The 24036-nt window shown below is 32.4% G+C and overlaps 1 protein-coding gene across 3 annotated transcripts; it reads left to right on the forward strand.

Moving 5' to 3' along the window:
* Positions 1-337: 337 nt before the first annotated feature.
* LOC115875232 (golgin subfamily A member 6-like protein 6) lies at positions 338-11855 on the forward strand. 3 transcript variants are annotated; one of them, XM_030890648.1, is made up of 8 exons: positions 338-514; positions 3661-3873; positions 5584-5819; positions 8514-8601; positions 8669-8830; positions 10809-11072; positions 11300-11392; positions 11439-11855. In XM_030890648.1, exons 1-8 carry the CDS (start codon positions 443-445, stop codon positions 11472-11474), a joined length of 1164 nt encoding a protein of 387 aa, XP_030746508.1. In that variant the 5' UTR covers positions 338-442; the 3' UTR covers positions 11475-11855. The 3 variants fall into 3 exon arrangements, with proteins under 3 accessions (XP_030746508.1, XP_030746509.1, XP_030746510.1); XM_030890649.1 differs by having other exon boundaries at positions 340-514; positions 11451-11855; XM_030890650.1 differs by having other exon boundaries at positions 478-756.
* Positions 11856-24036: the final 12181 nt, after the last annotated feature.

Below are 24036 nucleotides of genomic sequence, written 5' to 3' on the forward strand. Positions count from 1 at the left end.
ATGCGCGTTCAGCCTGGGACACCCTGTATAAACCCGCGGTGATTAACTTGAATCACCCTGTATACCTTCATACCACACCGTCCGATATTAATGAATACGAAAATTCCGTACGGAGAATCCGAAACCTACATTTTTAATTAAATTCAAGGATAACAACAACGATCATGATTTCACAAAACAAATAGATTCTCATGATCGATCATAGTATTCAACAGAACAAAAATATACCAATCCCTATCTTCTTTTAGATTTCTTATCTCTATTCCACACTCAAGTCCAATAACAATAAAAAAATCCTTATCATCGGGCAAATTAAAGCACTCAATTCCACCTGTGTGCGTGTGCGATAAGAAAACCTGTCAACGTAACTTATTATTCACCTGTTGTTCAGTACGGTGCATCGCTGGCTACATGTAATCGCATTTTTTTCAACTACTGAGTCATGTTTAAATTGGTGGAAAACGCCTACATGGCAGTACTAGAGAAAGAGAGAGCCGAACGCATGGAACTCGAGGTATGTCTTTGATTGGGTACCATCCTGATAGATATTATACATAAAACAAAACGGATCCTCACAGATATATTTTTTTTTATTTTGTTCGTAACATGTCCTTGTTATCCTTGATACAATAGATGTGACGTCTTTAGGTTGAATTAAATTAAATTAAAAGATATAAGTCGCGATATTTATGTTTCATTGTTTCGGGTGTTTTTGCGAAAATGGAAGAGTTGGTTTACAAGAAGGGTCTATTGGAGGTAGGTGTAACGAAAAATGTGTAAAAAAACGTTATATACAGGGTGAGTCTTGAATAAGTGCACATACTTTTAGGGGTGGTATTCCCCATTTTTTATTGCTAACTTTTTGAGGAAATGCATTCTTCCTAAGAGTTTTTGCTTGTTTTAAGATGGTTAATCACTTTTATACTTTTCCAAATTTCCATACTGTTTTAGAGGAAAATAAAAATATACGAAAATATACAGTATATCCCCGGATGCATATTTGTATATTGCACATAGATTATCCATTCGGAATTAGTCGGGTCTGCTGCGATTCGGCGGTATGTAAGTTATTATACTCGGGAGAGCACTTTCTTGGATAACGCGAGTGCAACATACACAGTAGTGTTGGCGTTATTATGAATAATTATGTTTTGTGAAGTGATGATATAGGTATTGTCCATAGAGGTATTGTCTATATTATACCGGGTGCGTGTCACAAGTGGCTCACCCCTATAACTTTTTTATTTCTTCAGATTAAACAACGAGATTTGGTATGTTAGTATATGACATAAATTGGGATTGATTGACGTATTCAACTGTTTTCGGTCACTTCCGGTTTCATTAGAAATGACCACAACTTTTGATTTTTAAATGGCACCCTGGGTACTTTTTTACTTTATTCGATAGAAAATGACACTCTGAATCGAATGACATATCATATGTCAATTTTTGACATAGTCACTCAAAAACAAATTCTATTTTAAATTTCAATCTAGTAGAATTTTTAATCAAGGAGCCTTGGAAAAATAGATTTGATCGTCTAAAGTTTTTAGTGTCTTGTCCTGGACGATTAAAAGATGCCCAAATCGTATTTTTAATCATATCTCATTTTTTTCAAATGGAACGAGGGTGGCTCATTAGCATATTTGGAAAAGGCATTTTTTTACGAATAATTTGATATCACACACTTGGTATTTTGAGTCAAATTTTCGTTATGAACCACATGTTATAATTACAAATAAAATATGCCAACATGTCAAAAGTTGACATATGATATGCCATTCGATTCAGAGTGTCATTTTCTATCGAATAATGTAAAAAAATACCGAGAGTGCTATTTAAAAATCAAAAGTTGTAGTAATTTCCGGTGAAACCGGAAGTGACCGAAAACAACTGAATACGTCAATCAATCCCAATTTATGTCATATACTAACATACCAAATATCGTTGTTTTATCTGAAAAAATAAAAAAGTTATAGTGGTTTTGAGACGCAGCCGGTATTTTCCTACCCTTTTAAGGATATAGCATGGGAGCAAAAATAAATTATATATGAGAATGAATAGGCATACTGATTCAAAATTTCGGGAATCGGAATAAAGAATACCGACACTCTAGAAGATCGATATCTATCGCCCAACATTACCTAAACATAAACTTAATTTTTACAAGGGCTTTATAGTTAGGACCATAGACGCTGCCATTAGTGTTTTTTATTATCGTTTTTTAAAATCGAGTGTTCCGTTTCATTTCTCCAACAGTGTATAAAGTTTGTTTCCTCCTTATAGTATTCCTAGATAAAGAGGGTTCGAGTACGCTTTGATGCTCGATATGAAGAAAAAATCATTTTTAGATGCTCCCTCAAATCGCACCTGAACAATAAACAATAATCATATAATTAATTACTTTTTTACGTATAATGAATGAAGAAAGAATTATTTTTTTTATTTAAATCTACCTTTGAATTTACCTAAAAAGAGGAAAAAGCTTAAATAACAGTAAAGTTGGACGTCAAGTTTAGTAACGGATTTTTTCTCTGTCAGGAATGGCTTGATAAGCTCCAATCACTTACCAAAGAAACTTGGAGAACAAAACGAACATTTCCACTTGCTTCCAAAGCTCCAAGAACTATTTTTAAGCGTATTTACCGTTGCCATTTCAACGTTAGACAAAGAGCTACAACTAATATAATTTAAAACAAAAGTCATCTAAAAATATATTAAGCCTAAAGCCATATGTTACAATGTTTCTGTATGTTGCACTCGGTTTATCAAAGGAAGTGCTCTCCCAAGTATAACTTCGCAGCAGACCCGACTAATCCCGAATGGATAATCTGTGTGCAACATACAAATATGCTCCCCGGATTGTCTTTACAAGAGGAAAAACTTTTTTATTATTGCCATTTTGAGAAAAATGTATTCTTCATAAAAATTTTTGCTTGTTCTAAAATTGTTAATCCCGTTTATACTTTACACGTTATACGTTAACATGTCAATGAAGAAAAAAGTTTTTTTTAAACGCAACAAATATCTTAATAATATGGCGATATAGGTAGTAAATAAAACATAGAGGAACGAAAACACAGGAAAAATGCAGTGGTTCTAAAAATTTAAGCAATTTTTGAAGCGAAACTTCTTTACGCTCGCTGGTAGTAAAAATTCAAGGCCGCGACACACGAGCTAGTGGTAACGTCTAGAAATAGGTAGTAACGCGACGTGTATTTGTGAGCAGTCCACGTGTTTATCAAAAATATTGATATTTTAATACAAATTTTGCGAAAGGGAATCAAATTATTACGTGTAAAAAACTATTCGTTACAAGTAAAAAGCTATTTGTTACACGCAAAGAACTATTTTTTAGTCTTATTTTTTTTCATTTATTACTTTTTAAACATTTCAAACTACACTTTTTCAAACATGACCTTCTTCAAATCCTTCAATTTAATAGCTGTTAGTAAGAAGTCCCACTTCAAATATGCGCACATAGTGAAAACACAATTTTTTTAATAATCGCACGTAAATAACTCGTTTTGGACTTATTTGAAAAACGATCAAGAGAAAATACATTATGTTTCTTTTATCGAGATCTACATGCCCTAAAAATACGTACACTTATTCAAGAAACCCCTGTATCGGTCGTTTTATTTTTGTTTCTTTTGCCAGAAATCGAGACAAATCAATCAGCAGTTGAAGGAAAAACTGATGCTATTGGAAAGTGAACGTGATGATCTCAGGGAAAAATTCAGGCAGAACGAAGTGATCATTGTTGATAAGAAGAACGAGTTAAATAACCTTCTGGAGGAATTGCAGAAAGAAAGAAGGGCTAATCTGGAACAATCCCAGAGATTGCAGATTTGTAGAGAACAAATAGAATCGGTAAGCACCAAACATATATACAGTAAGTACAGTAACTACCAGCGGCAAAGCTTCCATTGATGCGGGTGATGCGGGTGAAAATATTGTAATACGTTTTTATTTAAAAAAAGCCACTGATATCTCCTATAATAAATATATACTATACTCTGTCTCAGTAAATTTATTCAAATAATTAAATTCAATCTCAATTATCTATGCCAAACGCTAAAAATAAAAATATCTCGACAGCGGGATGATGCGACTGTCCTCGGTACATCTTAAAAGCCGCCGAACGTGAGCCGGGGTCAGCGAACTTTCCGGCCGCGATTACGTCTTCCGTTCGCTGTTTTAGTCGGTGGGTGATGCGATTTTTTCAACACATCTCATTCGCGGTATAAAATAAAAAATATCGTCGCGCTTCGCGATGACCGATTCTGAGTGCGGCTGTAAAAAAGAAATAATTTTGCAATCATCCTTCAGTTCTATGATGTATTTAGAAAAATTAAAAACTATTGAAGAAGGATCTCCAAAGCATATTTTGAATATTAATACTAAATTAAAATCGTGTATTCGTCATTTCAGTGAAAATGTTTATAAAAGTGAACACTGGTATGTGGTTGTAAGGCACTCAATGAACTTTTTTGTCTCTTTCTTGTCTACCATTTTATCTAACAGATACGTTCACAGCTTTGTTTTTTTTACCTCAATTTAATTCTTTTATTTGAATTGGTTAGACTATTTTTTAACTTATTGTACTACATTACAATTATTACTACATTTTTTGTATATTTTATTTTTGTACCTTCAAAATTAAAGACTTCAATAAAAAAAGAAAAAAATCTTATTGTGTTGGTAAAATGTTCATTGCAGTTACTTATTACACCCCCTTGTATTGACGCCACGTTACGTCGCTGCTAACTACTAAAGAGCTAAGCTGTGAATTACCAGCCTTCAACAATCTGCTTTTTACCAACATTTTATTTAATATGAGTATACTCTGTCACATAGAAATTGCAAAACTCAGTAAATGAATAATACTCAACGACATTTTCAAGCAAAATTATTAAAAGGAATCCTTAACAATTCAGTAAGAGGAAAGTAAACAAATATGGAATAGTATTCCTAATACGGAATAGTATTCTTAACATGGAAGAGTATTCCTAATAGGAAATAGGATTCCTAATAAGGAATAGGATTCCTAATAGGGAATAGGATTCCTAATAGGGAATAGGGTTCCTAATACGGAATAGTATTCCTAATAGGAAATAGGATTCCTAATAGGGAAAAGGATTCCTATTAGGGAATAGGATTCCTAATACGGAATAGTATTCCTAATAGAGAATGATTCTTAATAGGGAATATGATTCCTAATACGGAACAGTATTCCTAATAGGGAATAAGATTCCTAATAACGAATAGGATTCCTAATATCGAATAGGATTCCTAATATAGAATAGGATTCCTAATATGGAATATTATTCCTAATATGGCATACCGCCATTTCTCGGAAACGAATACGCCTAATCGCAAGACAGTGATTTTTAATCTTTTCATCATTATACTCCCGTATAGGTTTTGCCTTGTCATACAAACGGACTTTGTGGCCACAGTGGGAGTGCTATGAGAAAAGTTTTTAAGGTTGGGTTAGGTTAGTTGCTCAGAAAGTATTTCCTGATACGCGATTGTAAAAAATATGTGGGCCATATACTGTTTGTTTATTTATTATTTCAGATTAACCAGTTTATAAAAGAATTGAAGCCCATCAAAGAACAACTGGACTTCAAAAGCAACGTGACCGAATGTCTACACGAACTACTAGTGAAGACCAAGCTAAGGATTGCCGAAAGCGACGACCTCCTTCAAGAACTCCACGATCACTACACCGCTCTAGAATACGATGTGGAGAAGTCCAAAGACATTTACTACAAAGGGATCAACCAGTGGCAGGATGAATTTCTAGCCGCCAGGTACATATACAGGGTGGGTCATAACTAGATGCTGCCTTTTGATACGCTCTCTTAAAAATGCAAATTCAATGAAAATAGAATTTTAAAGTAATTTATATACAGGTTCTTCCAGAAGTAAGTGCAAGTATTTTAACTGGTTGTATAGTTCGTAGTACGCCAGAAACACGTCCATGAGTTTTTTTACGAAAAAAAAATGTTGAAAATTTTATATTTTTCTTGACATTTTTCGGAAAATATTGAAAAACTTTTAAGTGCCCCTTATTCGGTTTCCGGAAATTTGTTTATAGTGCTTCGAGAGAATGCAATGCTGCCACCTCCTACGTTATTCACATTCTCTATGTTTAAAAGTTACAAGTTCACATTTTTAAATTTATACAAAAAATACTTAAATTATTTTATTCACTGTAAATTTTTAATCATTTTAGATTACTATTAACACTCAACTGGCGTGGTGGGGTCTAGCGGACCCCAAGCACTATTTCAACCTCTGTAAAATGTTTACGTTTAAGAATTAGGCCTCGCCGCGCCATTTACCTGTAAGTTAGGGTACCAATATGTAAAAGCGCACTTGGTTTTATCAAGTATTGTTCCTACCGGCGGGGGCCAAGTTTCATTGGGGTCTGTGCGGCACCACCACGCCAAGAATGTTTTATTATTAGGATGGTGGGTAGTCTAAATAGTGTGCCTTACTGGGACGCTAATTTTGAGGAAGCACTAATTGAGTGGTTTGATGAACTTAAAGAGACTTACGTGAGATGAAGATCATCGAGACATTGATTTTTCTCCGAAGAGTAACCATAACTCCGATTCTGAATCTCTTACTTATAGAAGGGAAAAATTGAATAATCAATACCAGAAAAGAAAGAGATGTGATATATGTCAACGAAGAAATGACAAAAAACAAAAATCTCATGAATCAAATGCGCACGATCCATGTGCGGCAAATGCAGATCCTATATTAGCATGAACTGTATTTGAAAAAGTTATGTACATTCAAGGTTTGCAGTTTTGTTGAAAATAATTCATGTTTATTATTTTAGCTTCACATTTCAGTTGTTTATACTTTTAATAATACGGTAAAATCAGCCAAGTTATATTTCTGTTGTCAAAAATTCTTAAAAAATGCGTTTTACTTTATTTTTGTGTCCGTTCTTATCAATTTGTTGAAAATTAATGAAACTGTTTGTTCACAAGATTAAATATATTGTAAACAGTGTTAAAATATCAAGCTTTTTATAAAAATCTCTACATCATGTATTTTTAACTGAAAAAAAACTACAGTTTAGTAAACTGAAATAATGAAACTAAATAATGAACAATAATAGCGGCTTTTCAACAGTTCAGAATCAGCACCCTCTATTAGATATGTAAATAGTCAACGTTTGACCTACATTTAAACAGATCATTGATGGAATTTTTAGGTCATCCAATTATTCACAAAAACAAGAGTGTGAGATGAGAAGAAAAACAGAGGAGTTTGAATTCTCAAAAAACAATCATAAATAATTCAGATGGTATATGAATGTATTTTATACCAAATACACACTTGTGAGTGTAGAGTTGTCAAGAATCGCAGTGAAATGAAGTGTTGTTAAGGTGGGTATGTATACACATGCGAGCCGAGTGATTCGCGAACCTATAATTCGCAAATGTATACGTTGTTTTGAGCAACGAACGAACGGCTCGCAAACCGTTCGCGGCGATCCGCCTCCTGTCGGTTTTTTTGACGAACACAAAGGGATTCGTGGCTCTCGGTGGACGAGCTCGTGTGTTTTTGTTTACGGTTGGAAGAGGTATAGAGCTTTATTTAAATATGGAGTGGTCCGAGGAAATCATTTTAGATTTAATTGATCTCTATAGAAAAAAAGCTTTATTATGGGATCCAAAACATAAGGAACATGATAAAAAGAATTTAAAGGAGGACGCTTGGAGGGAAATAGGTGTCGAACTGAAAAAAAATGCAGACCAATGTAAAAAGAAAATGATTTCTTTATTAGCATCCTACCACCAACGTCGCTGCTTCGTTTTCTTGTCTAAACTAGCCATCATTAAAAATGCACCACTCATCACCAACAGAGCATAATTCTCTTCTCGCGAAGACATAATTAAACGCGTACTCGCACCGTCGCGGTGTCGCGTCGCATCGCAAAAAATGACTGCATGTTTTCGGTTGGTTGCGGCGTTCGCGCTTTTCCCTTGGATCGTTGAAGGTTCGTACAAAAACAATTTGCCAACGAGCGGTTTGCGAACCGCTCGGCTAGCATGTGTATACCCACCTTTAAATGTAGAGTTACGGTTTTAGGTAAGGCGATAAAACGACGCTCTAACCAAATTACATCGATCTACTATCTATCGGAGTCCCGTTTTCTAATGTTAGATAAGTTTTTTCCTTTTAATTTGAATTTTCTAAATCGTTTTTAAATCTTTCTGGTCGATATGTCAACACTGGATATCAAACAAGCTGAGATTATGGTAATTGCTTGGTATTTGCGGCTGGTTATCGATTGCTGTCGGCGGTGCTTAAAATGTTGCCATTATTTTTTAAAATTTTCAAAGTTAAATAACTATATTATTATCAATTAATTTATTTCAAAAAACGGCAAAGACAAAATGTGTTTCTCTTTTGGCCAGACCACCCTTAAAATACTTGCACTTATTTCTGGAACACCCTGTATAATATATTATTTTTTCTAGATTAAGAGAGGCCGACGTGAACCTAGAATTCGACAAACTAAAACGAGATATAGCCACGATCAAATATGACTTAGAAGAACGACGATTGGTAAGAGTTTTCCAAAAGAATGTTTTATTTTTATTTGACTGACATCGAGAGTTTTATTTTTTTTTAGATTCGTGAGGCTACAGAACAAATGCAAGGTAAAACATCGAAAACGAACAGAGATTCTCTAAGAAAGAAGGATAAGACTCACGAGATGATCATAGACGAAGATGAAAGACTGACAGGGATAATTTTAGACTCGCTTAATGAAATAGATCACTTAAAACATCAGGTATGCCGAGTTTTAAGTACTCGAACACAGGAAATCCCAATACAACAAAATATCGTGTTCTCCTTTGTCCTTTCTCGAGTTGTAATTCATCATACAATCTCTGGGCTTCGACAAAAGCCAGTATCTGAGACGATTTTCCAGAGAGTAGTTCTCCATCTCCGATATTCAGTTGTACCAAAGCACGAATGGTTGTCTCGGCGCACTCAGTGAAGTGGGACGGTCATTTTAATACAAACTTTGTGAAAATTCATCAAATTATTTATTAATTTTTAATTTATTTCTTTACCAACAATTCAAACTTCACTTTTTCAAACACGTCCTTCAAAACCTCGTTTAATAGTTTCACTTCAAATATGCGCAATAGGGCGAGTCAAAAAAATCAACTATTTTTATAACTTTATACTCTGAAAAAAAGGTTGGTAAACACCTCGAAAAAATTCTGTCCAAGTATGAGCTCTTAATTTTAATAGGGAAGTCCTCCGCCTTTCAGTTTTTTATTTTTTCATTAATATTAGAAAGAAAAATGCATATCTCGGTATCTACTATTTAGAAAAAATATCTAGTCTCATATATATTGTAGGAAATAGAATTCTCTACAAAAAAGGTCTCTTACAATTTTTTTGTAAACCTCACCGTTCGAAAGTTATTAAAGATTGAAGTTGATTATTTTAAGGCAGATTTCTTTTTTCATATGAATTTTATAACTCGTTAACAAAAAATCATTATGATACGCGCAATGAAATAGTATTCCTAATACGGAGTAGTATTCCTAATACGGAATAGTATTCCTAATAGAGAATAGTATTCCTAATATGGAATAGTATTCCTAATATGAAATAAGATTCCTAATATGAAATAGCATTCCTAATATGGAATATGATTTCTAATATGGAATAGTATTCCTAATATGGAATAGTATTCCTAATATGGAATACCGCCATTTCTCTCTTTGCCTTGTCATTCAAACGGGCTTTGTCGCCACGGTGAGAGTGTTTTCTTTCAGCGCTATGAGAAAAGTTTTTTTTTATTATTTTAAGGCAGATTTCTTTTTTCTTATGAATTTTATAACTCGTTAACAAAAAACCATTATGATACGCGCAATGAAATAGTATTTCTAATACGGAGTAGTATTCCTAATACGGAATAGTATTCCTAATAGAGAATAATATTCCTAATATGGAATAGTATTCCTAATATGAAATATGATTTCTAATATGGAATAGTATTCCTAATATGGAATACCGCCATTTCTCTCTTTGCCTTGTCATTCAAACGGGCTTTGTCGCCACGGTGAGAGTGTTTTCTTTCAGCGCTATGAGAAAAGTTTTTTTTGATTATTTTAAGGCAGATTTCTTTTTTCTTATGAATTTTATAATTCGTTATCAAAAAACCATTATGATACGCGCAATAAAATAGTATTTCTAATACGGAGTAGTATTCCTAATACGCAATAGTATTCCTAATAGAGAATAGTATTCCTAATATGGAATAGTATTCCTAATATGAAATAATATTCCTAATATGAAATAGCATTCCTAATATGGAATATGATTCCTAATATGAAATAGTATTCCTAATATGGAATACCGCCATTTCTCTCTTTGCCTTGTTATTCAAACGGACTTTGTGGCCACGGTGAGAGTGTTTTCTTTCAGCGCTATGAGAAAAGTTTTTTTTTGATTATTTTAAGGCAGATTTCTTTTTTCTTATGAATTTTAAAATTCGTTAACAAAAAAATCATTATGATACGCGCAACTAACAGTTTTGTAGGAAATTCACTGTTCTACCAAAAAGGTCTCTTATGATTAGTTGATTAAATTAACCGTTTAAAAGAGATTCATCGTCAAACTTCAATGCACAATAATTTTAAGTTTTTGATTAATAATTGGAACAATTCCAATTTATTTTAGTTTCGGGAAAATTTTGACAAGTTTAAGTTTGTATATTATTATCTATGATTTTGTTTTATTATTTTCAGCTAAAAAAATTAGAAGACCAAAAAGACGACTGTGAAAAAAAGATCAAATCCAACGAAGAAATTAAACAACAACTAAGAGAAGTAAGGAGAAGCATATGGTTAAGAGAGTTCGAAAACAACCAGAAAATTGAAAACTTACGAGAAAAATACCAAAAACTTTCGGACCAAATGACCAAAGAACTGTCCAAAATTCAAGAAAACATCGAAGAGAAAGACTTGGCTATTGGAAGGATAGAAGAAAAAATTAAAAATTTAGAAATATTGGTAAATTTCCTTATTCGTTTATTTTGCTACATTTCATGGAGAATGGAGACGCTATTATAGATGCTCTCTATTTACGTATTTCTCTAAATACACACATTCTACACACGCCTAGAAAAACGATAAAATTATATTATATATAATTTTATCTGTAATGACATTCTTACTAAACTAAAACCTTGAACTTGAGCAATCCGATTATTTTCAAAAACACTTTTATTGAATTTTAGAATGACTCAATGGAAACCAATATGATGACCGACAATTTAACAGAAGATGCAGCGGAAAAACTAGAAGAAGAAAGAAATAGTCTAGAAAATGAGGTAATCGATACTTAACATCGAAAAAAAGGCGTCACAGTAACCGTAGTTTCTTTTTCAGATAGAACGATTAAAAAAAAGCTGAAAAAAATGTCTGCCCTGATTCAAACGCTGGAGTCAAACAGTGATTGGTGCTCAACAAAGTCTGAATACTAACCTGTAAATAAATTATTTTTTAAAAAACGCCATAATAACAGACACCAATAATTAGTAAATGCCCAAAAATTCGTGCCATGTAATTGTCAACCTTATGCCAACTATATGCATAGAGTTGAAATTTAAAAAGGAAAAATCATTAGGATTCAGTGTAATATTAGTTGCATACTTACCAAGTCAATTCAAAAATGTCATTAATGTTTTAATATTTTATTTCAATTTTATTTTTATTGTTTTAGTCATGTAGAGCGAGGTTTATGTAAAAGATATAAGTACAAATTTACAGTAAAAGCAAACATTAATAACTGTCTTCCTGTTTTTGTAATTATAATATTTATTTTTGTTCACATCAAATATAGATATAAAATTTTGTGTCACAGTTTTTGTTACCATACTCCTCCGAAGACCGATTTTGATGAAATTTTATATGTATACTAGCGTGTACTCGCGACTTCGTTCGCGTCGAATTAATCATTTGTAATGGTGATGATAAAGCACAGAAAGCATTTTCATTAACATACAAACTGGAAAAAATTTCTCACATTTATGTCAGCTTGAGAAAAAACAATATGACGACATTATTATACAGGATATCCGGAAATTAATGCAACAAAATTTGGTCATAGATACTTGAAAAAAAAATAGGTGACCCGTATTTTTTATTTTTGGTGAGTGGCCCCCCTTTTCGGATTTACAGCCTCCTGAACTTCGCCCCTAAAAAGATTTTTTTAAAATATTTCAGGGCCCTGTTGAACGAAAACCACTAAATTTGGTACACGTTGTATTACGATAAAATGACATTTTTTGATGCTATTATTTTTTTTATTTTCATCAATGGCATCCCTACGGTAATTCAACTAAATATTATTGAAGAAAAAAAAGGTACGCCACTGGTTTTTTCTAAAATAAAAATTATTTTTAAAATCTACATTAAATTTGGAACAAATTTGATCTCTGTACTTTTTTAGATTGATCGTTGTTATCTATTTTTTATACCTGTATATAATATACATACGTGTAGCAAACCGATCAGTTATGAAATTCACTTAAAATTAACTAATTATATATATTTTTTTGTATTTTTGCTTTTATTTACTACTCAAGATTATATGTCAAAGAATTTAGATACGTCAATTTGACTTACCTGCTTCAGTAGCGTATCGGATGTTAGTGTTAATAAATAATTATTATAACTTATCTATTTTTATTAGAATTATATATTTTTTTAGCAGTTTTAATAACTACCAACATTTATTGACAACGTAAAATAAAACAAAAAATTATTGAATCTACCCTACATCATATATTTTTACACGTTTTGAATAAAATTAGAACGGCACTGATAAACATGAATTTAAGTCGGCCATTTTTGGTCCCCATCGCGCTCGATCTAGGTGTTTTGATATGCTCCTTCCTGAATCTTTTTATTGAAAGGCTTTTACAATTTACAATACAAATAATGTCAATACAAAAACAAATGTCAATATCATTAACATTTTATGTGCCACCGAATTTCTATGACGTACAAAAAAACTTTTTAGGGTCGCTGTCGAATTATCCAAACTCAATTTTTTTCAAATTTCTCATCAAACGCTTGTATTTTCTGATGTACCTAACTCAAAAAATTAGAAATTGAACATCGCGCAATGTTCAACAGCGAATTGTTATATGAATTTAACAGAGATTTAAAAATTATCTGCATATTTTTATTTGAACTTTCTCTCTTGGACTTTTCCTACAATTTAGAAACATTTCAAAAATTATATAAGGCCTGGATATCAGTCTGTTAAACTGGACTTTAATTTGAAGGAAAATTTCATTATTCTTAGCAATAAAATGATACTTTTATTTTTAAAGAAATTAATATGTTTTATACAGGGTGGCCCAAAACTGCGCGCACTGCATAGACCTTATAACTTAAATATTCCATGTTATGGTAATAGATTCTTCCAATATACAGGGTGTTTCAAATACATCTCTTCATTAAAAGTCCCATTCTAACTTTGAATAAAAAAATTAATGAAGGAGTATAATGCTATCCATGTACTCATGCATAGTAGGCGGAGGTGAGGATCCTTGACAGTTCTGTTTGACGATTCATTTGACACATTTGAATTCGATATGAAATTTTGAGGATTTGTCAGTCTTTACTGAGCTTATTTTATGTTATTTATTATTTATTTTACTACTGATTGTTTAAAGGTAGTAAATCTAGAAGGAAATTGTTGCAGAACTTAAATTAACAGTGGCACTATTGCGATTTATCGAAAAAGGCTGTAAAATAGTTGGTTGTATAGCGTGCGGTAGATCTCGGTCAAAAATCGACGGAAATAATGGAATAACTTTTCACTAGTAAGTAACTATGTAATATGCATACGTGTAGTAAACCAATCATTTATGAAATTCATTTAAAATTAACTAATTATACATGGTAGAGTCTTAAATAAGTACAAATATTTTCAGGGCTGGTAGATCTTGATAAAAGAAGATATTTTCTCTTTACCGCTTTTCAAATAAATCCAAAATAACCGAGTTATTTTACTTTAAAAAATTTCCAAAAAAAATGATATTTTGTAAAAATTTTGAGAACCACTGGATCTTTTATGGATTTTCTTTCTTGTAAATTTAATCTACTATCTATATTCCCATATTATCAACCAAGTATGTTTTTTAACTAAAAACAAAAAAAAATCCCAAAAATTTCTCAAAATGTTAATAATAAAAAAGTTTTTCCTCTTGTATGGACAATCTGGGGACATACTGTATTTCATTTGTACTTTTGTACCTAATCAAAATTTGATTTTTAAATGGCAACCTCGGTATTTTTTTTAAACTTTATTCAATAGAAAATGACATTCTGAAGAGAATGACATATCATATGTCAACTTTTTCGCTTAAAATAAAATTTAAACTTCAATCTAGAGTGCCATGGCTGTGTTAAAAACACTAGTTTTTAATCAAGGAGCCTTGGAAAAATCGATTTGATCGTCTAATGTTTTTTGTGTCTTGTCCGGACCGGTTAAAAGATGCCCAAATCGTATTTTTAATCATATCTCAATTTTTTCAAATGGAACGAGGGTGGCTCATTAGCATAATTTGGGGAAAGCATTTTTTTACGAATAATTTGGTACCACACACTTGGTATTTCGAGTCAAATTGTCGTTATGAATCGCACGTTGCAATTTCAAACAAACCATATTCGAAAATGTCAAAAGTTGACATATAATATGTCATTCTATTCAGAGTGTTATTTTCTATCGAATAAAGTAACAAAATACAGAGGGTGCCATTTAAAAATCAAAAGTTGCAGTCATTTCCGCTGAAACAGGAAGTGACCGAAAACAATCGAATACGTCAATCAATCCTAATTTATAGTATGATCAACGGACCTGTAGCTACGGAGTATCGGCAGGGGAACGCAGTTGTAAACAAGACACGCCCAATTTCATTCATAAAATAGGCATGGGCGTACGGTGTTTTATGAAAATAATGTGTATCATAAATATAAATTCTGATTAATAATTTTTTTTCAAAAAACTTTTTCTTGTTTGAATCGTTACTGTTGAGTTAGCAGATAAACACACTAAAAGCTTTTATTAAAGCTCCCTTAAATATTTTGAATAATTTTATTATTATGTGTTGTTAATATAATAGAAGAAATAATTACAGCTGGGGGTTGGAACCTTTGGTGTTACACAGCAAAATAAAACACTAAATCACCACAATACACCAAAACATTTTACTTTTACACTGGGCGCACGTTTCGCTAACCATGTTAACATCATCAGCAGATGATCAAGACTGAGTCTTGAGGTATATTTATTTATATATCTGTACTAACTATATTTTTTTCTACAGTACATAATTTTAGATATAACTATTTTCAGCAAAAAAAAATCTTGAAAATAGTTAACTTTGGAAGCGCAAATAAAACATAATTTTACTCACCAGCAGATAAAATATTGCCTATTACACCAGATATGGTATCGCTCCGCCAGCACTTTTTAAAGGTTAGGTCATTGTCTACCCATGTTTCATCCAAATAGATAATATTTGGCGATATTTTCGAATTTCGCGTATATATTTATATCTCTCTCTGCAATATAATGGGCTGCTCCATTAATATTTATCTGTTATTTTAACATTTACGCCAAAAAAATCCATTTGATTTTAATAACCCCCTAAGCGTTTTCTCTGCCAAAGGAAAATTCGATTCTTCTTGCAATTTTTGCAAAAGCTTTCTAATTGTGGGGACGACTTTGAATTCGAGATAAAATCTATTTATCAAATTCCTGACCACTTGGAAATCAAAGTCGTCGAGCTCACGTAGCCGTTTCTTTCCAGGGCTGGATATCATTTTATCGGGGTTAGTTTCCAGTCTTTTTTTATCTTCTGTGTGAATTTTTTTATAGCCGATACGCTAACTCCGGTATAAAGAGATATCCGCTCAAGTTAACGTTTAAGCGGCAACTTAAGCGAACTCTCTGTAGCTTCTTCGTCGCAAACCCTGTTATGAACACAAGGAAATAAACCAAATGAGATTTCATCCACGTTTATTTACATTTATTTTAGTTTAGCTAAAATATTTAGGTAAAATGGTTGCTTTTCATTTTAGCCAATATTTAATTTTAGTATTCTAATAATTACATTATTATTATTCTACTTACCTATATAAATTAGCTATTATTCCTCTTGTCCTGGCTATCTAGCGTCTTACCCTTAACAAATTTATTGATTTTAAAACACAAATATACGATCAAACTTAATATTAATAATTAAAAACTACGAACGAAAAACATTATAACAAGATAACAAAAAAGATAAAACACATTTTAACTATTAAATATACGAAAAATATCGGAATAAAGTATAAAATAATGAAAGAAAGTAATAATGATCAAAAGAATGACACCGCCACTGGATATTTCAATAGTATTCAATATTTCTACTCTTTTCAGAAGTGACCGTGAAGTTGGGGATAAGGCTAGCGAATAGGAAAGGCGTAAAAGTCATGGCAACCACGTGGTAACAAATCCTGTGACGTATTCTCGCCAATCATGTTCGATGAATAGGCGGCCATGCGCGGCGATGCCGAGAAATAAGTTATTAAATAAAACATATCCAACAATATGAACTACGTTAAAATTCCTTAGTAATATACGTCAGAATATATGCTAAACACATTATATATAATAAAAATATATTAGATTTATAGTTCATGTCTGGCAATTTTGCAATTTTATAGATAAACGTGGCAATATCGATTTTTTTTCTCGCATTCCTTCCGTAGCTTCAGATCCGCTGGTCAAACATATATGTCATATACTAATATACCAAATCTCGTTTTTTATCTGAAAAAATAAAAAAGCGATAGGGTTGAGCCGCTTTTGAGACGCACCCGGTATACGATCAAAACCGAATTTATCTGGTTCACAAAATCACGTACTATTACTGTTACCGCACAGAATTCAAAGTAAAAAAACAAGGGTAATTGAATGCCAAATAACAATTTTATAAATAATATAAAACGCCGATAAACAAAATAATGCATCAGAGAGTCACACTCGTCAGCTGACAAGACTGAAAATTTTTTAGGGCAAATTTCAATGTCGCTTGGCCTGACTGCCAAGTCGTACGTAATGTTACGGGTATAAATAGAAAAATTTAATGTTAAAGATAAGTCGTACACACGTCAAATAAATAGATATGTATTAGATATAGGTAGACTTACCTAATAAAATTATTAATAATTAAAAAAATCCTTTCTTAAACACAAACGTTTATTCGATATTTTATCTGTCATCCTACAGGGTGGGTCTTAAATAGGTGCAAATATTTTCAGAGCTGGTAGATCTCGATAAAATAAACTTGTTTACTCTATACTTTAAATAAAAATTTCGAGCAAAAAATATCATAGGCATATTTGAAATATACTATCCATAGAAATATTTGCACTTATTTAAAAATCGTAATGTATACGGGGTGGTCCAAACTGTATTCCGGAAACTTCGGCAGCATATTCTACAGATAAGAATAAGTAAAAAAAGTTCCTATAAATGTATGTCCTAAAATACTTAGTTTCGGGGATACAGGGTGTAGAAGTCTTATTTTTATTTCGATTTTTTCAAAATAATAACGTCAATATTTGGATGAAAATTGGTGTTTTTTTGATGTCAATACGATTCCTATTTGTAGTGGGCGCCACCTACGTGTGGTTTAACTGTTTTGAAAAGTAATAACTTTTTAAGCGTTTTTTTTCGGAAACTTAACCGTTTTTTAAATAAAAAATATTGTAATATTTGAGGGGTGGTTTCACCCCCTTGGAACTGGAATTTCGAAAAATCCCTTCTTATCGAACCTCTAGACCCTAGAATGAACCTGTATGCCAAAATTGAGCTTCTTACGTTGAGTGGTTTGAGCAGGATCGTGATTAATCAGTGAGTCAGTCACTAAAGGATTTTATATATTAGTATAGATTAGTACAAGAAATAAATTAAGAACAATAACTATAAAATTGTTATTTATTATTTAACAAATGGATAAAAACATCTCATAAAACCTTAACGATGAATTTTAATATTATTAGAAATAAAGAAGGTCCGTCCAATGGGAGGGTCCAACAGTGACTTGTAGGTCGTTGGAGAGATTTTTTAGACAAAAGTTACTTCTCAATAGTAAAACTCAAACAAGAAAAAAATTATAACACCTAACAATAAAAATAAAAACTACGAACTACAATTATTGGTATCTGTATATAGTTTATAAAACCAGGGTTCTTCTGTTCTTTGATAAAACTGAAAAAAATAACACCCAAAACTAGTACTATAAAATCAGACTTTTTTCTACGGACTTCAGATTAAATAGAATAAAATAATCTAATAGTCTCAGACCGATTACTGGCTCTTATCTTCAGTAGTTAGTACCCTTGTTTATAAAAATATATATATACAAGGTTAGTACCTAGATAGCGGGCGCACGTATTACAGTTTTAATACTTATAGAATTTAAAGAAAATACCCAGGAGAAATCTTGTAAAAGAGCTTTAAATATACAAGATTAATTTTGAACATATACTCGGATTTTATACATTTTCTACCCATTTTTCTACATACACGTAGAAAATTAATTTTACCCAACCCTGGTGACACTGTATATAAACCTAATTTGGTATACAGCAATTATATTGTAGAATACCATTTCCAGTGATAATCTTACGAATTACAAGCATTCAGTGTTGGAGTTGTGAGGTTTTGCTACAATATAATTAAAAAAAAATAAATACAGCATTACATCCCCTACAAAAAATATCTCAATATTTTTTATAATAATTGAATTTTTTCTACTGTTAAAAATAATGAATCTTTTTTTGAAATTTTCCAAAACACCTTGTATGGACCGTAGTTTACTCTACTACCTAGGCCGACATAAAATTTCCTTCAAAGAATAAGTTTTTCTATTGACTCTTAAAACACTGCTACAAAAAATGGACCACCCTGTATATTACGAATAATTTTGAGAACGATAAAAGAAAGGATAAAATAATTTCACTCACTCAGAACTTTGATACTCATTATCTTTAATTGGGTTATTGTCCCAAGGCAGGTGGCCTTGAGACAATATCGGAACCCAAGATTTGCTGAATAAGTAGTTGAATTTATTTAGCAAGAATTTTTGTACCCACCTCAATACGTTCAATACTTTCTAATACAAAATTTTAAAAAAGTCCTAGTAAGCAATTTAATAAAAATTCTTAATTATTTCTTAAAAGAAATGAATAATAAGTATATCAATTAAACATACTCTACAAGCCATTTATCTGGTTTGGTAATTTTTACGTAAATACTACTTAGAAATGTCGTTTTATCTAATGAATTACGAGTGTAGAGGTCCAGTGGCGTGCATTTTTTTTCATGTAACATAATAAAAAATGTAAAAAAAGTCGAGTGTTTTTTTTTTCAAAGATAAATATAAAATATTTAGAATTATCTCAGTATTTTTAGTATTATCTCATAATCGCTGATAATCTAAGTCTAAATTTTTTCGAAATAAAAGTCCATAGATTATTTTATTGTCAGTATCATGTCTCCGGTATCCTTTTCAAAGACTTCAACCGTTCACAGTAATTTTAATTACTACACAATAATATTACGAAAAATAATTTCCATTAGATATCACTAAAATAGGAGATATATTTTTATAAATACACTTTACCAGCAGTATTTATAATACACAAAATTGAAATAATTGTTTTTTTGACAGAAGGAAATAAATTGTCTGATGGTTTGACACTTAAATGTCAAAGAAAGCTAGATAAAATCAAGAAAAAATTACGCTTTAAAACTAAATTTTAAATAACTTTTTAAAGCGATTTATTTTAGATATAGGAACATGTATAACCAAAAAAATAAGGAATTGAAAAACCTTTTCACTAGTGAAATAAAAAAGTAGGTTTCCATTTGAAAAAAATGAATTATGATCATTTTTTAATTGCCCAATTTCATGACAGATACGGCCAATCTTATATGACATTCGAACAATTTAATTTTTGAAATAGATAGCCACATGTCTTCTCTTTGTGCCACAGTAGCTGTGATAATCACTAAATTTGTCGTTTAGGCTATACAGATTTTTTCGACAGGCAGTTTTTCTCTCCAAAAATTTTAAATATTTTTTTTCTCAAAAACGGTTAATGTTAGGTATAGAGTGTTTGATATCAAAATCCATAAAATTTTACAGAGAATTTAAGTATGTAATAAAAAATGTGGGTACCCATTTAAAATAAGAAAGTTGCTGTCCACTTCCGTTATTTCCGGAAGTGTCGCCATATTGAAAATATTTTTAATCGATAGATCTGGCTGTGAAACAGTAATGTGCAAAAACTCTCCAATCTAGATATTGTAGTTCACTAAAAATATAAAATATAAAAAATAAATGTATTTATTATACTTAAACAGTAAACTTTATATAGATCTATTTCTTAATTTCTAGTAACCCACAAAAAGGTCTAATACAAATACCAATCCAATGGTCATAAATATATAAACCATTGAAGTTGATGGAAGTGATAAAATTACAATCTATAAATAGGTACCTGAAATAATTTCGAGGGATCGACTTTAACAAACAGCATTACTTTGTACAGGTTTACAAGATTTACCTGTATTATATGGATATTTAACAAGTGGGTAAAAAGTAAGGACCGACCGAGAACCTGGAATTTTAGTCCCGGCCGAGACCGAGACCGAGAGAAAAAGAAATTCTCGGCCGAGAACGAGCCCGAGACACGATGCAATATTTATTCAATAGTTTATTATATGAAAAAATATCTGATAATAATGTAATAAAAAAAGTTATTTTAATGCAGAAACAGTTTTATTGTCTATGTTATGTGGTTATAGGCTAAAAAAGTATTTTGTCAGCATTGTATCCTTTCAAATTATGCAGTGTTTCATCATATTCTCACTAAATAGTTGTTTGCTAGAGACGCTTGTTGGTGGTGCAGACTAGAAATGTATCAGCTGCTGGTTTCAGAACTTTGTATGGAGGTGAATAATTACACACAAAAATGTTACTTATTAGTAGGATATACGAGTAATTCATATAAAAGCACAATTCTGTTAAATTTATAAAACTTACATTAATAACATTTCGTTCATACGAAGGCGATTCTTCAGCCGTCCGAGAAATCCCCTTCGTGATTCGATCAGATCATATATGGAAAAAAAATGGAACATCTATTTTTTAGCCGGTCATACCAACGGGTATGGTAGGCTATTAAGATCGCCAAAAAAGTTTTTTAATTTCACTTAAAATGAGTTATTTGTGTCATAAATGACCTAAATACAAAATATTTTCATGGTGTCTGTCTGTCCGTCTGTCTGTAACACGAGAACTCAAAAACCGCTAAACCGATTTTAACCAAATTTGGCACAAAAATACTGTAGCACCCGAGAATCTGGCCTTTAGTTTTTGGTGGTGGTGGGGGGTTGGTAAGGGGATATGGGAGGGGGTTAAACATTTTAAAAAATCGTAACTCCAAAATTACAGTGGCTAGCGAAACGCGGTTTTCAATTTAAGATTAGGAATAATATTTGCAACAAAATTTGTAATACATCAAAATCAGTCAAAGTCGCAGTTTTTTTAGATATTCCGTGTTTCCGTAGTCCGTTTTTGAGAAAATCCGCGTGGAGAACTCCAAACTCCCATCGGTCGCGGCCCCAGGTGGCGGATAGGGGAAATAACCGCGGACCAAAATTGCAAAAATTCTTATCCTTTACTTTGAAACTAAAAGAACTGTCTACCAACTTTTTATTAACATATTTTAACTCCCGGCACCAATTTTTTCGACTTCGGACGAGTATTTCATTCATCGATGTATCGATAGATGGAGCGATACACTCAAAAATAAGCTAATTTGACGATAGTGGGCAGTCTCGGCCGTAGCCAATAATCTCGGCCTTTTTATACCGAGAACGAGACCGAGATCTCTGATTTTTAGTCAAGAATGACTGTAACCGAGACCGAGATCTCGGTTGGCCCTTAGTAAAAAGGTATGCCAGTTATCATAGTCAGCACCCCCCGTATTTGCCAGGTTTAGAACCCTTTTTGCTTCCGGCGACGGGAAGATTTTGAATTTTGTCCGTTAGGCAAATTTAACCTAACCTAACCTAACCTAAACCACTGTTGACAATTAGTCTCCGTTGGATTAACGCAGCAGTGTTTACAAAAATAACTATTTTATTTTGTAGATTTTCTTACAGTGGCAAGGGACTTTTTTTTAGGAACCCATAGGACTTTTTTTGAAGAAACCATTCTAGTTATCAACTTCGTAGAAAACTATTTTGCTCACGAGCTAACGAGATGGGACAAGTCAAGACAGTTCGAACTGCTAGATCAACCTCCGTGTTTTTCAGATTTAGTTCCTCTTCTTTTTATTTCCCAAACTGAAGTAGGACATCATCTTCACAAATAACTGTTTTGCTAAAAAAATACGCTAACTAGTATTCAGAAGAATCGACTTATCATCGTTGGGAAACGTGAATGGTTTAGCAAAAAGATTATGTAGAGATAAGAGGCTGTCCTCTGTCGAAAACACTGCGACCTGTGAGGTGCATTGGGTTTGTCCCCTAGCTATGTCTGCACTCATTCTCCTATCCCTGGTACCCTGCACCAACTTGTGCAGGTCCTCGATAGGATGGGAGCATAGATCCTCCGGTTCAAGGCTTGTTTTCACAAATAAAAACTCTCGCTTGCGATCTAGAGCCTCGCAGTGACATATTATGTGCGCCGCTGTTTCAGAATCGTTATCACAGAGTCTGCAACAAAGACTTCCTTGATGCAAGGTCCTGTCAAGGGCCCTGTTGTAATCTTAGATCTTATAAACTTCGTGGATAAAGCTATGCCATATGTATATTATACACGACTTTGTTTACGGGACTTTCACATGTATTTTTCTATTTATTTCTTTCTAGAACAAGATTATCGTATAAATCTATCCTTCTCTCTGCGTACGCTACTGAGCATGCGCAGAACGACATTAGACGTAAATGCTAACTTGGAGCGTTTTTTTCGCTGCGTTGACAACAATTACTAAAAATATAGACCACTAAAATTTTTCAGTCAAGATATAACTGATACGTGTATTTATTATTTTGAAAATATTTGTCATATTATTTCCAATATACTTTTTATATATATTTTAAACAAAAATTAAATCATATTATAACGATAAATTCTTGTTTAATGTGTTCATGTGCCGGCGGTACGGCACCGAGGGGGAGGAAAGATCACCGTTAGGAGAAGTGTGCAGTGTAACAAAGAGCTTGTGTAGAAAAAAACCTTGTCTTGAACTGCTAAACCACCCTCCTTATTGGCCAGATTTAACTTCTAGCGACTTCTTCACATTCTCAAAGCTGAAAGTGACGTTCAGATTAAAACAAATTTGTAAATAAGTAAGTATTTTGTTGCCAAAGACCTATATATACACTATTTGGACGGGTTGATGACTTAGGAACATCGTTTAGAAAAGTGTATAGCTACGCAAGATGATTATGTGGTAAAAAATCACAGGAAAATATGTTTAGTACCATTGTGAAGCGGGAAACTTTCCAAACTGCCCTCGTAGTACTTGAAAATTTTCATTTTTCGATCTTTTCGTAAACTTTTTCTTACCGGACGAGTAAATTCGGAGTTCCTTTCTTCCAACCTCGGGTTGATGAGTTAGAAACATCGTTCAGAGAGCTGTGTAGCAGCGCAAGAAGAGTATGTGGTCACAAAATCAGAAGAAAATATGTTTGGTAACATTGTGAACTCGGAAACTTTTCAAACTACCCTCGTAGTACTTAAACATTTTCATTTTTCGATCTTTTTGGAAACTTTTTCTTACTGAACGAGTAAATTAGGTGTTCCTTTCTTCCAACCTTTGCCTACACCGCTGGTTTGTCCCCTGTTCGTCAGCGAGACCGTCCGTTGCGCACGCAATATCTATTCCC

Source organism: Sitophilus oryzae, unplaced genomic scaffold, assembly GCF_002938485.1.
Source record: "Sitophilus oryzae breed Bouriz unplaced genomic scaffold, Soryzae_2.0 scaffold_1356_pilon_pilon, whole genome shotgun sequence".
NCBI classification, from domain to species: Eukaryota; Metazoa; Arthropoda; class Insecta; order Coleoptera; family Curculionidae; genus Sitophilus; species Sitophilus oryzae.